The following is a 12,500-nucleotide window of genomic DNA, read 5'->3' as shown; positions in this document are numbered from 1 at the left end:
TGACTACACCCCCGGCTTTAAACGCAAACGCTCACTCACAGAATAAACATTTGTACTTACACATTTAATGTTACGGAACGTCCCGGAAAACAAGTTCTTACATTCCAGCGGCTCTAAACAATCATTTCCTCACCGGAATCTCTCTTTTTTTCTCCCTCTCTTGAAGTTAATAAGACAAAAAAAACAAAACAAAAAACAAACTCCCCCCACAGTTTGTCAGAAAGCGTAAACTCTTCTGACCTGAAGATAACAGAAGACCTAAAGTTACAGCTTTACCTAAAGCACTGACACTGGAGACTCCTTCCATAAACGTTATATAACCCTCTGAGAGAACGCGTCATCGTATCAACGAGTAAAACGCTACCGTCGAAACGATAACATCAGAACGCGCGCATTCATATACAGTAAACCTGTCATTTGTAGATGCACTACTGTCACAGCTGCCGTTAAAGGAAATGACCGAATTCATCAAGCCGCTCTCCTGACCAATCAGAACGGAGAATTCAACGATAATCCATCATGTAACGTGAGCATGTCAAAAAACGCTACTTATTTCCAGCTACAGTAGAACGCGAACCAGATTAAATTGTAAATTGTTCCGATTTTTATATATATATATATTTGTGTGTGCGTGTGTGAAAATTTGCCGTCTCACATTTAAGAATGTCAATAAAATCCCTCACTTGCTTTCTAATATCTTTTTCCTTTGATAGAAACAAATGCAGAACTCCTCCGTCCATCACGCCTTGTATTAAAGGAGTACTCTGAAATATTCCGGCCGAACCCCTATCGGTCACACCCGTAGCGTACGTGTGATTAGCACAGGCTAGGATTTCAGCACGTTTCCCCGTGCGATCGAACTACGATCGGAATCTCTTTCCGATAAAATAAAAACATTTAAAAACGTGCAAATGTACAGCCTGAACTCAGAACTATTCCTTGCACTTGCGCGAGGAAACGTTTGCGGCGAGAACGTCTTATCAAAGCGGTTTGATTTGATTCGGTTTTATCCGGTCGTCCGACGCTACGCTACGGAGTATTGCCGGTTTCGGGGGACGATCGCGGACGTCCGTGCGGAATTTACGCCACGGATGCTTAGAAATTCTTCGAAAACAGTCCCGACGACGTCGCTTGAACTGTTCATCGATGGAATTGAACGTCTGCCCTTAGACTTCCATTACAAGCGGATTTTGACGTGGGTCGTTCATGTCTCAGTCCAGGAAAACCACGTTAAAACTCCAGCTTGTGATAAATCCCACGCGTGCCACACTACCGATGCAGTCGGAGGATTTTACGCGTTCCTTTAAAAGCAAAATCCTGCTCATTTGTCCACGCAGGAACATCTGTCTCGACCGTATATCAAAGCGTCTCGCTGCCTTTTTGCAGATCAAGCACGCATTATTTCCGTCAGCTTAGTAATCCGAGCATGTGTCTTTGCTTGTGTCTGACTTCACGTCTTGCCCTGGTTAGATCTAATAAAGACCCCGCGCGAGATTATCGGCTCTTTATTTGCTGTAATCCCTTCGCTAATGCTGGGCAGGATTAAGCGCTGCCATGTGAAATGAAAAGATGAGTCCGACGCAGGAAAAAGCAGTTAAAGTAACCGCTGGGATGGACAGGGCGCATGGACAGGGGAAGGGGATGACCTCACAAGAAAGGAAAACCCAGAGAGGAAAACTGAAAAAGATCAAACGTGACCCATATGAGCGAGAGATAGAAAAGCGCCCTGATCCCAAATTCTATTCCCAAGATTCCCGGTTGGAATAAATGAGCTCATAATGTCAACCAAATCCGATGTAGGGCATTTCCTCTCCAGTCCACGACATAGCGAGAAAGAGAGCAAGTACCGCTAGCTAGTACAAGTAGTGACGCTATGAGCTTAGCTACGTTTTTAGCAACGTATTTAAGCTAATTCATCCAAATAACGTAGCTTTTCGCGTAACTGGCTAACTGGCAGGGACGATTTTCAATAGAATTTCACAGTAGATTTTCCACTGTTTGACAAAGTGGCTTCTTTGTTAGCGACTTTTTACTTTTATTTTTAAAAGCTACTTTTATCAAAAGGTTTCGCGCGCAAAATAGCTTCGGACCCTGGCCTCAAAACGATGAGACCGGACGAGAGAGGAAAAGGAAGGGTGCTGTGTTTTCTCTGATGGCACTGACATGGAAGGGATGGAAGGCAATAGAGGTTGGCACAAAGGGCCGGAAATGCTGGGAAAGAGTCCCAGGACAGCTGTCTCTCTGCTGGGTCACCGAGAGAAACCAGGAAGGTGAAAGCTATGATTAGGACAAAGCAGCAGAGACTGAAATGAGGAAGATTTTCTCCTAGTTTTATGTACGATAAAAATGTTGTTTTTTTTTTTTTTAAAGCTATGCTGCGGGGACGAGCTTCTGATCCATCTCCCTGACTTCTCCAGATGGAAAAAAAAAAATCGTGGCGCAGAAGGTCTGGTCTAATTGTGAGCTAAACCACCGACTTGCCTCAACATGTTTTACAGGATTCCTGCTAAAAAAACTTTACCCTTTAATCCATTTTTCAGAACAAAAAACATCTGGGTCGCTAATCTACTATTAAATCCTGGGATTTGTTGAAATAACACAAAGATTACCAGGGAAAAGAGTCTAAAACGGTGGTGAAGATTGGTGTATAAGGAGGGCGGTGAGATATTGTGTTATTGTGGCATTAATGCAGGTTGTTTGTGCTGTGCGTGGTAACGGACTCGTATAAGAGGCTTGTCTAATCTCATTGAGTGTACAGGATGTCACAAGCTCGTTGTGTCTCTATTGAGCTTCTCAAAATACAACCGAATAAACATCTCCTCTCTCTCTCTCTCTCTCGCTCGCTCTATCTCTCCTGCTACTTAACAAGCTCTCTTTTCTTCCTTCACATTTAAACTCTAATAAATGCTTGACAATATGCCCTGCGGCAAAATTAAACCCCGCAGACCTAAAAATGTAACATCAATTAACATGCTAACGCAAATGCTGATAAAGAAAATGTGCAAATGAAGGAATTGGCTTATATTACAATGGCTGAATTTATCAAGTGGCATGTGTAGGTGTATAACAGGTTTACACAACGGCAGTATAGAAAGAAGTATAAAGAAATACGAAATGGTGTCAGTACCTATGGAGCTGACTCGGGGCGGAGGTCCTCCGATGCTTGAGGGGGCACTGTGCTTCACGGATCCGGGACCCAGCTTCATGGCAGGGACCTGTGGGGAAGCGGGGGAGGTGGGTGACTTGCTCTCGGATGTCTTAGGCTTGGATGACAGATTCAGGGGCTGAGCGCCCTCGTCCTGCAAAGGCAAAACAGCAACACGTTTGGCCTGGCGTGATCTTTTTAGCCCCCGCTTCTCCTCGGCGACTACGGTGCCAATTACAATGGCGGGCAAACCAAAGCAACCAAGCGCAGGCCAAAGGAAGGTAAGCAGGACACGAGCGTCGCGGAGCTGATCGGATTCGAATGCTGGAGTTTTGACTCACACCGAAGATTTCCATGCATTTTGTAGCAACTTTGACACGGGCATTGTCATGCAAGAGTACACGTGTAAAGGAGCATGCTCATATATTCACATGCACACACAATGGAACAAATCTAGCACTACAGTGCCTCCTTAGAGAAAGCTTCACTTTAAAATGCTAAAAGATCAGTCACGTGACATCTTACTCATCTATGCCATGAAGAAGAATGGGTAGACCCTTCGTTTTGGTCTGGGGGAACCTGTTCAGGTTTTATGTTCAACCTCACAACTGCGGATTTCTCTTACAGAAAAGCTTAGAAAGCAAAAACCAATAACCATCCGATGAACCCTTAAGGACCCCTTAAGGGTTCATCTAAGAGTGTATGGTATAGGGGACGGAGGTCTGGATACAGACCCAGCAAAGTATTGCAGCAGGCCAAAGTAACACAGACAAATGAACAATGAACCAACACAGATGAATGATCATAATACGTGTTTATTTCAAATTCAAAGTATTAATGCCGAAAAGACCCTGAAGACCCCATCAAGACCCTGAAGACCCTATAAAGACCGTGAAGACCCTATAAAGACCGTGAAGACCCTATAAAGACCATGAAGACCCTATCAAGCCCCCCTGAAGACCCTATCAAGACCCTGAAGACCCTATAAAGACCGTGAAGACCCTATCAAGCCCCCCTGAAGACCCTATCAAGCCCCTGAAGATCCTATCAAGACCCTGAAGACCCTATAAAGACCGTGAAGACCCTATCAAGCCCCCCTGAAGACCCTATCAAGCCCCTGAAGATCCTATCAAGACCCTGAAGACCCTATAAAGACCGTGAAGACCCTATCAAGCCCCCCTGAAGACCCTATCAAGCCCCTGAAGACCCCAACAAGACCCTGAAGACGCTATAAAGACCGTGAAGACCCTATAAAGACCGTGAAGACCCTATCAAGCCCCCCTGAAGACCCTATCAAGCCTCTGAAGACCCCAACAAGACCCTGAAGACCCTATAAAGACCGTGAAGACCCTATAAAGACCGTGAAGACCCTATCAAGCCCCTGAAGACCCTATAAAGACCGTGAAGACCCTATCAAGCCCCCCTGAAGACCCTATCAAGCCCCTGAAGACCCTATCAAGCCCCTGAAGACCCTATAAAGACCGTGAAGACCCTATCAAGCCCCTGAAGACCCTATCAAGCCCCTGAAGACCCTATCAAGCCCCTGAATTCCCTTAAGGAACCAGTCCCTTCCCTTCTTACAGTGAACTGTAAGCCTGTTAATCAGAAAAATACAAGGTAACTTCAGGTGGTAACATTTATACAGTATCATGCCAGTCAGGAGTGTTTTGCCAGGTTTGGGAAAAAATAATCGTCTAGATATTGCCCCTTTAGCCATGTCGATCTGGAGCACCGCTTAAAGTATTGTGTAAAACTTTACAAAACAGGGTTTCACCCAACGAAGTTCCCCTTAAGTACCCCTTCAGAATGCTAGTACCGTTAATTATACCAGCGACCTTCAAGGAACCCTTCCTTTCATTTCTTAGGACGCATAGGTCTTTTAATCAGAAAATCAGCTGGTGACTTCATATCGTGCCAGTTGTGAGAGTGCGTTGCCATGTGGACATCAATCCACGTGTGGGCATCTGATCATGTTAATCATTGCCCCACTGCTGCCCTAATCACATCACCGGAAACACAGAGTGGGTTAATTCGATCACGCAACAGCAGATGCATCACCCTGCTTGATCAAGACAACACAATTAAAATGAAGACTTGGCCAGGTTACCAGGAGGAGCAAGCCTCTTTATAAGTACCTAATGCCTTGTCTATTCAAAGTCTCCACAGCAGCAGCAGAAGCGGAAGATTGTCAGAAACCATGGCAAGGGGGGTTAGGAGAACACCTGGGATGACTGGATGGACTTATGTTGGCGCGAATCAACGCTGTCAGTCAATGTTAGGCTGACACGGCAGCTTCGAGTCAACAATACTGTATAATCTCAGCTGCGTGCACATTAACCTGAAGTATGCAACATCTGTTCGAACACCTGGCTCGGGCTCTGTCGCTCTTTCCAGAAATTCCCTTTGTTCGTAATAGAAATTGAACGACTTTAGTCCGGACACAAAAGTTGCGCAACCTATCACTGCTCCAACGTTGGAGATCTGTCATGTTCTACTTCACCTGAGTTTTCTTTTGGGATCTCTTTTAGGATCTTAAATACCTGTCTAACTGCATCTGGAAAAGGCCAGGTAGGCTTGCAGAGAAGGAAGACTTGGTTTGTTTGAAAGGCTGTGACGTTAGATTCCCCTCATCATTTTCCTCCACCATGATCCATCATAGGATCCGTTCTCATTAGAGAACCTTGAGGATCTTCTGCTCCCAGTGTCATGTTACAAGGACAAACTTACACAGAATACTGGATTCTGACCCTTTTCATACTGGGCTTGCCACCAAATCAATGAAGGAGAACTAAATATTTATTACAGCTAATGCCTTGTTCTTTCACACTCTCCCTCCCTCCCTCCATCCCTCCTTCCCATTGCTGCTTTTTGGATTGTTCTTCTACGAGGCAAATCCGTGGGTGGGATGTTAGCCAATGTGACTAAGCTTCTGAGGAGTGAATTGGGAGAGACTGGCTAAGCTGCGTGCGCTTGGCTAGGCCAGGTTTGGTTTATGCCACACACAATCCTTGACATGGCTCTACTGTTATGGAGATCAAGAACTGGATTAGATTGAAAACGCTCGCTAAAGCCATAATTACTTACTTAGTGTTAATTGCAGTAAAAAAAAAAAAAAAAGCGTCATTAGCCGTGATGTCTAAAGACCAGAAATCATAAGGCGCTATATAAGTCAGATTGTTAGCTACAGTATCTACGCTATAGGGATGAAACCAAATATAAAGAAGTTATTCAGATTGAACAGATAACGTGTTCGAATGGATACAAATACGGATATGACCTAACCCATTTTCCGGTGTTTCTAGCGGGGATTATAGTATTGTTCATATTTACTTAAAGGAAGAAAATAAAAATGGCCACATGTTTAAATACAGATATGGATTTCGACACAGATTTAGATAGTGTCATTGTCCTACATCCTTACTATGCTAGCATGGCTAAGCGAAAAGCCTGGAAGGACAACGATATGCAGCATGCGGGTGTCTTATTTTTTTTCCCTCGCCAGAGTGCTGACATATGTAAGTGACATCATTTGCCCTGCTTCTTATCACCTTGCCTGACGTTTCAATTACCGAGACAAGTGTGTCTGCCTGGCTATTTGTCCTAATCGTGTCTGTCTACAGGAGCTGCCTGTCACATACACAAACACAGTCTCGCGTACATGGGCACACACACACACACACACACACACACACACACACACACACACAGCAACACTTGCCTCATCTGGTTCTTCCTCTTCACTGCCAAGCAGTTCTGTGGTCAGCTTGCAGTTTTAACAGAACAGATTTACACCCACAGACTGTCCGTGAACCTATACATCGTATAGCCTACACGCCCACGGGAGCCTGTAGCAAAGTCTGCGAACACGAGCAACACAATTACACAGTCCATTGTAGAAAACCTGGATTCGTTCAGATTCTGATAAAAAAACTTTTTTATCAGAACGTTTCCGTATTTGCTAGCATATTATACTTTTATCTCATTTTCGTCATTGCCAGTCCCCGCCCGCTACCTATCGAGATCGGATATCCGAAGCCCAATGCTGACGATCCTTCACAGAATTTCTTCTTCACTGAGAAGTACTGCTAGTACAGAGCCATATTCAGGGTCGGCAACTTGAAGTTCAAAAGTTGATAAAAACGATTTTTTTAATAAGAATGTGCATGGCAGAAGGTCGAAGATCTCTCTCTTAGCATCTCCAACCTTGTTATAACTTACAGGAAGAGCTTCAGAGCTGCTGATTCTGTCACCAAATCTTAACTGTTAGAGTGCCGGTGGGAAGCAACTAGAAAACCAGCGTTTTCCAGAAAAGAAGAATGTTTCATGTTGAATAAACATTTCTGCTCATTTTCATGCAGGGTGCCAATATTTCTGAGTACAGGTCAACAGTTTTTGAATACGGAGCTGGAGGTGTGACTTTGAGCATGTGTGTCCTCCTGAGCTGTGGGCCAACCCTTCAGGGTAAATCACTTAAGCTGTGTGTGCCTCAGACGAAACAGCTGTCAGACACGCCAAAGACCACTCCAAATGACAGGGTAGGAGAGAAAAAGAGGACAGGAAAGGGAAAAAGATGGAGAGACGGTAGAGAGACGAAAGCAAGAGAGAAGAAAGGCTTGGCGCTGGGACTCTCTGGGACAGAGCAGTGCTTAAATATACATGCTGCCCTCTGGCTCCCTGAGCACAACCAAAGATTTCAGTGTGAGGATGAAAAGAAAGAAAGAAAGGGATAGAGAGACATAAGGCTAATGCTAAAACAGCCAAAAGAGAGACTGTGGCTTCGTTTGTGTGCTAATTATTTGTTAATAATCAGACTAAGGGATTAATCTGAATAGAATGCTTGAGCTTAATGTAAATCTAACTCCGCCAAGACAGAAATCGGTTCAGTAAAGAATAAAACACGGATTATTTCCCTATAGCATCATGACACAAAGAGGTCGCGGTGTGCTACGGTCCGACGTGAAGTCACGTTTGTCTTTGATGCTGGAAAACCTATCAATGATTACACAGGGTTTTTTTTCTTTCTTTCATCCGTTCCTGTGGAGATCCCAGTGTTGATATGATAATGTGTTTCGAACAACTTGAGTGTCTGACCAATCAGATTCGAGAACGCAACAGCGCTATGGTGTAAACCTGGCTAAAAACACAAGCGAGAGCGATAACTGAAAACCTGGCTAACGTGCTGAATTAACGTTAGCTGCTCGTTAAAACCTGGTAGGAGTCACACTTCTTATTGTTATTGTATAGTCAACAATAAACCGTGCTCCGTATGTGCATAAATTTAAATCAGATTGTATGTAACTAAAATATTTGCATACAAATAGTGAAGGGGGCGGGGCGGGGCGAGGCGTGGGGGGGGACAACAAGCAAACACAAGTCCTTTTCTTTTCCTGGATAATAGCTGGACCTTCTGTATTAAGAAGAGGCACTAAAAATGATCAAAGTCATCATTGTGGTTGTCATCAGCTGCGGCACTACTTCAGCCTCCCCAGTCCTCATCTCTCACCATCTCCAGGCACTCCATATAAATGCTAATAGAGAAAGAAGAGTGCCCGTGAGTCTGAGGAGCAGCTGTATTCATTACTCAGCAGCCCCTCACAGGATGATTGGCGGGGGGTCGCAGCCAATCGATGACCACTATACTACCTCGGGTCAGGGGCCAGATGCCCGAGCGGCCTCTGGAAATAATATAGCATCTGTAACTCATCACAGAGAGATGGGGGAAAAGAGAGAAATTTATGGAGCAGGAAAGAAAGAACAGGAAGAGAGCTACCTGTGTAGTCAGCAGGAACTGTATACTTCTGGAATAAAGACCATCCTATTCGGAAAGGGGGGGGGGGGGCGCTATTTCAGCAAATATTCACCATATATGAAACATAAAGCCGTCTCAGTTGCGGTTATTCCATCCAGGGGAGGCGTCACCAAATCTTAACTCCTCTTTAGCCAAAGGTTTTGACCAAAAGGTCAAGAGTTTTGATGAGGTAGAGCACTTAAAGATAATCACTGCTCGCCAAAGGCAAGATGCTTCCTAGGTACTTGGCCTTTTTGACCAAGAATTGTCACTTCTGGTATAAAGACCGTCCCATTTAAAGGGGGTTGATAGCAGTTGGCAAGCACATAATCCTATTCACGCCACCAGATTTACTGAAGATCAAACGTACATGGCGGACAAAGCAGCCGCTCCGTCTGAGGAGCAGGCGAGCCCGAATGGAAAGACCTAGGTGGTTGGGATGTTTGGGGAAGGAATTGTCCAGTTCTAGAATAAGGACCACCCCATTCAAAAGGGAGGCCACTATTCTGCCAAAGATTCACCAAAATTTGAAACATGCGTACTTCTTAATCGGCAGTTTCGTTGTCGTTCTCATTCTCTCCAGGGGAGGCGTCGCCAAATCTTAATTGCCGATCATTCTAAAACCAGTGAAAAGAATAAACGCAAACAGTTTTGATGAGGTAAAGCACTTAAAGAGAGTCACTGCAAGGCAAAGCAAAGGCAAGACAGCTTCCGAGGTACTTGGCATTTTTGACCAGGAGTTGCCACTTCTGGAATAAAGACCGTTCCACTCGGAAGGGGGTCTACAAGCATTTGCCAAATATTTGAGAGCAGTTGGCAGGCTCGTAATCCTGTTTACGACACCAGATTTCTTAAGGTTCAAACATCAAGGTGTATCAAGGAGTATGCGGTATATAAACGATACAGGTACACTCAGAGTACATGTACAAAAGGTGCATCCTTCAGATAAATCAAAGTCAAAGTCGTTTATTGTCAAGTGTACAAAGTACCGTGTGCAAAGTACGATGAAAAGTTTTCTTGAAGGCTTTCTTGAGTTCCATTTAAATAGCCAGATTAAGCTAATAAACTCACAACGAAAGCATACAACGAGGAATCAAGACCGAGGCAAGGTTAAGAAATGGTAGTGCCTGGTGTAGGGTTGTCTTTACTTTCTTTTCAGTGGGGGAGGGGGGGTGAGTCTTATTTAGGAGGGTCTGGCCTCCACTTAAACCTCCCAGTAGTTCACCCCTGACTTGCTCATATTTGTGCTTGTAGACTATGAGACAAAATGCAGAGCACTTTTATCCAAAGCGCTTTACACTGGTTCTCATTCACACACACTCACACACCAATGATAGCAGAGCTGCCATGCAAGGCGCTAACTTGCCATCGGGGGCATCTTGGGGTTCAGTGCCTTGCCCAAGGACACTTCGGTATGTGGAGTCACGTGGGCCGGGAATTGAACCTCCAACCCTACGATTAGTGGACAACCCGCTCTACCACCTGAGACACAGCCCCGCCCCCATGTACGAGCGCTCCAGTACTATTCAAATTTCATGACACTACTTCAGGAAAAAGATTGATAGGAGGTAACATAACCTCATTTGTAAAGACCATTCACATTCGCTTGTGCACAATACGGTGAGTGAAACCTTCACATGATGCCTGTTTGCTCCAGAAATTACGCCATATTGTTCGTGGAAGCCAGAAAGTCATCTCTGCATGAAGTACGCTTAGGGCTGAAGGAGGCATGTGGCTCAGAGCCAGACCTTGCCCTCTGTCTGTCTAAACAGACCCCACCCTCTGTCCAGATCTGATCTGGGTCTTGACGGAGGCTTGGTAGCAAGAGTGCTAAACACATGTTTATTCAGCAGCGGGTACCCTGTGGGTTGTGCCAGTGTGCAACGGGCAGGATGGAAAAGGTTTTGCTGGGGCAACCCAGCTCTGAGGCTGACCACCAGATCAGCGGGAGGGATGAACAGTCATGCTGGAGCCTGTTATCTCTGCATCGCCTGATATTCATGGAGTTTCTCTTTATGCTCCATTAGACGCAGCCTCCTTCCCCGTCACACACATACTGTTCTTAGGTAGAGGCACAACAAGTCAAACGGCACCACAATGCAACGCACGGCATACGTGCCAAGGAATAGGAGTGTTGTTGTTTTTTATTAATTAAGCAATGACCATACTTTTAAAAATTTTTTAAAAATAAATTTATAGTTACATTTAATGCTGTGGAACATTTATAAACGGCCATTTCCTCAACAGTCTCTCTTTACTCTCTCGACTCTCTTGACTCATCTGTCTGACTCAGACTTACAGCTTTGTCTCTGATGTTTACAAAATGCTGACACTGGAGGCTCCTTTCATAACTCTTCAAAGAAACACGGGAAACTTCACCGTATCAATGATTGCACGTGTCTTTCGATCAGGTGGAGCGTTCGCCACACGAGTCCCTGTACAATGCTAACATATTACATATGAGTGCAAGTTTTATACTATATATTTTCTTGGGAAGACCAACGACCACCCAAAAGCGGCCAGCCACACACATGCCAGTGTGTTACTATTAGTCACGTAATAGAGGAGAAAGAGGAGATCTTTTTTTTTTTTTTTTTTTTTTTGCCAGGACACAAACACATTTCCCTTGTGCACATGATGCGGATGTACAGAGGGCAGCAAAGCACGGAGGCATGCCGAGTAATAACGTATATCAGAGTAGAACTCAAGTCATACCTTGACCTTGGGTGGTGGGCTGTTCCTGCACTTCTCGCTTTGGCCACTGGTAGGCGAGTGTGTCCCTGCTGCCAGGTTGGACTGGGTCACGGCGCTGTGCTTGGACCCCGGAGATACCTGCATGGCTGCCAACTGAGCTGCATACAGCTGCTGCTCCGAGACAGACAGAGAGGACAGAAGGAGATGGACAGGGGACACCGAGTCAAGGATAGGTGGAGGAGAAAAAGAGAAAGAGAGAGAACGAGAGACATGAATAAATGAATATGCCAAACGCTCACATCATCACAAGTAAACAGGACTAAAACGCCAGCCTGGCCATTAGCTGAGAGTGGCTTGGTGGTTGTTTGCGTGCCGGGAGACAGAGCTGTCACTCCTAGTCCCTCGAGGTGCCGATGCTAACAGCTATCAGCAACCCTGAAGGAGACAACCGCTATGGTGCCTCACAGGAAAATAGCCCCACTCTCCACCGGGGTCAGGCTCGGTGATGGACCCAAAAAAAAAAAGAGACAGTGGCTTTAAGGCAAGGTGAAAAAAAAGAGGAAGTTGTGAGTCTCCAAGCTGTGGAGCATCATGGGAAAATGTGGCATCATGTGGAACATAGTCAAGACGGCAAGGAGGAGGTGAACAAAATCAAACGCAAGTGGTGAGAAATAAAGTAAAAACAAATAAACAACAACCATTCTTTCTGATTCCAGGATGGGGAATCGCTGAGGAAAAATACGCGGAAGAAAGATGGGGGGGTTAATGGAGAAGAGCACTTTGCATCAGGAAGTACTCGAACTCACTTCTACGTAAATCATATTCCCGCAAATTTACAAATCTCGGACGCGTGAGGCAAAAAACAAAAACGGA

The 12,500-nt window shown here is 45.0% G+C and overlaps 1 protein-coding gene across 7 annotated transcripts in view; it reads right to left on the bottom strand.

Moving 5' to 3' along the window:
- The window catches only part of sox5 (SRY-box transcription factor 5), a 278,008-nt gene that overhangs the window by 10,508 nt on the left and 255,000 nt on the right, over nucleotides 1–12,500 (bottom strand). For 5 of the 7 annotated variants that reach the window (XM_053688041.1, XM_053688042.1, XM_053688043.1 and 2 more), the window contains 2 exons: nucleotides 11,649–11,798; nucleotides 3,128–3,299 (listed from right to left, as the gene is read on the bottom strand). In XM_053688041.1, the coding sequence (XP_053544016.1) occupies nucleotides 3,128–3,299; nucleotides 11,649–11,798 (322 nt within the window). Of the gene's footprint in view, nucleotides 1–3,127; nucleotides 3,300–11,648; nucleotides 11,799–11,926; nucleotides 12,126–12,500 lie in introns of those variants that run through there. The other 2 variants (XM_053688045.1, XM_053688044.1) reach the window with 2 other exon arrangements.

This window comes from Ictalurus punctatus, chromosome 19 (genome assembly GCF_001660625.3).
Source record: "Ictalurus punctatus breed USDA103 chromosome 19, Coco_2.0, whole genome shotgun sequence".
Lineage (NCBI taxonomy): Eukaryota > Metazoa > Chordata > Actinopteri > Siluriformes > Ictaluridae > Ictalurus > Ictalurus punctatus.
Note: the sequence above shows the minus strand (reverse complement) of the source record. Positions and strands in the feature narration are given on the sequence as shown.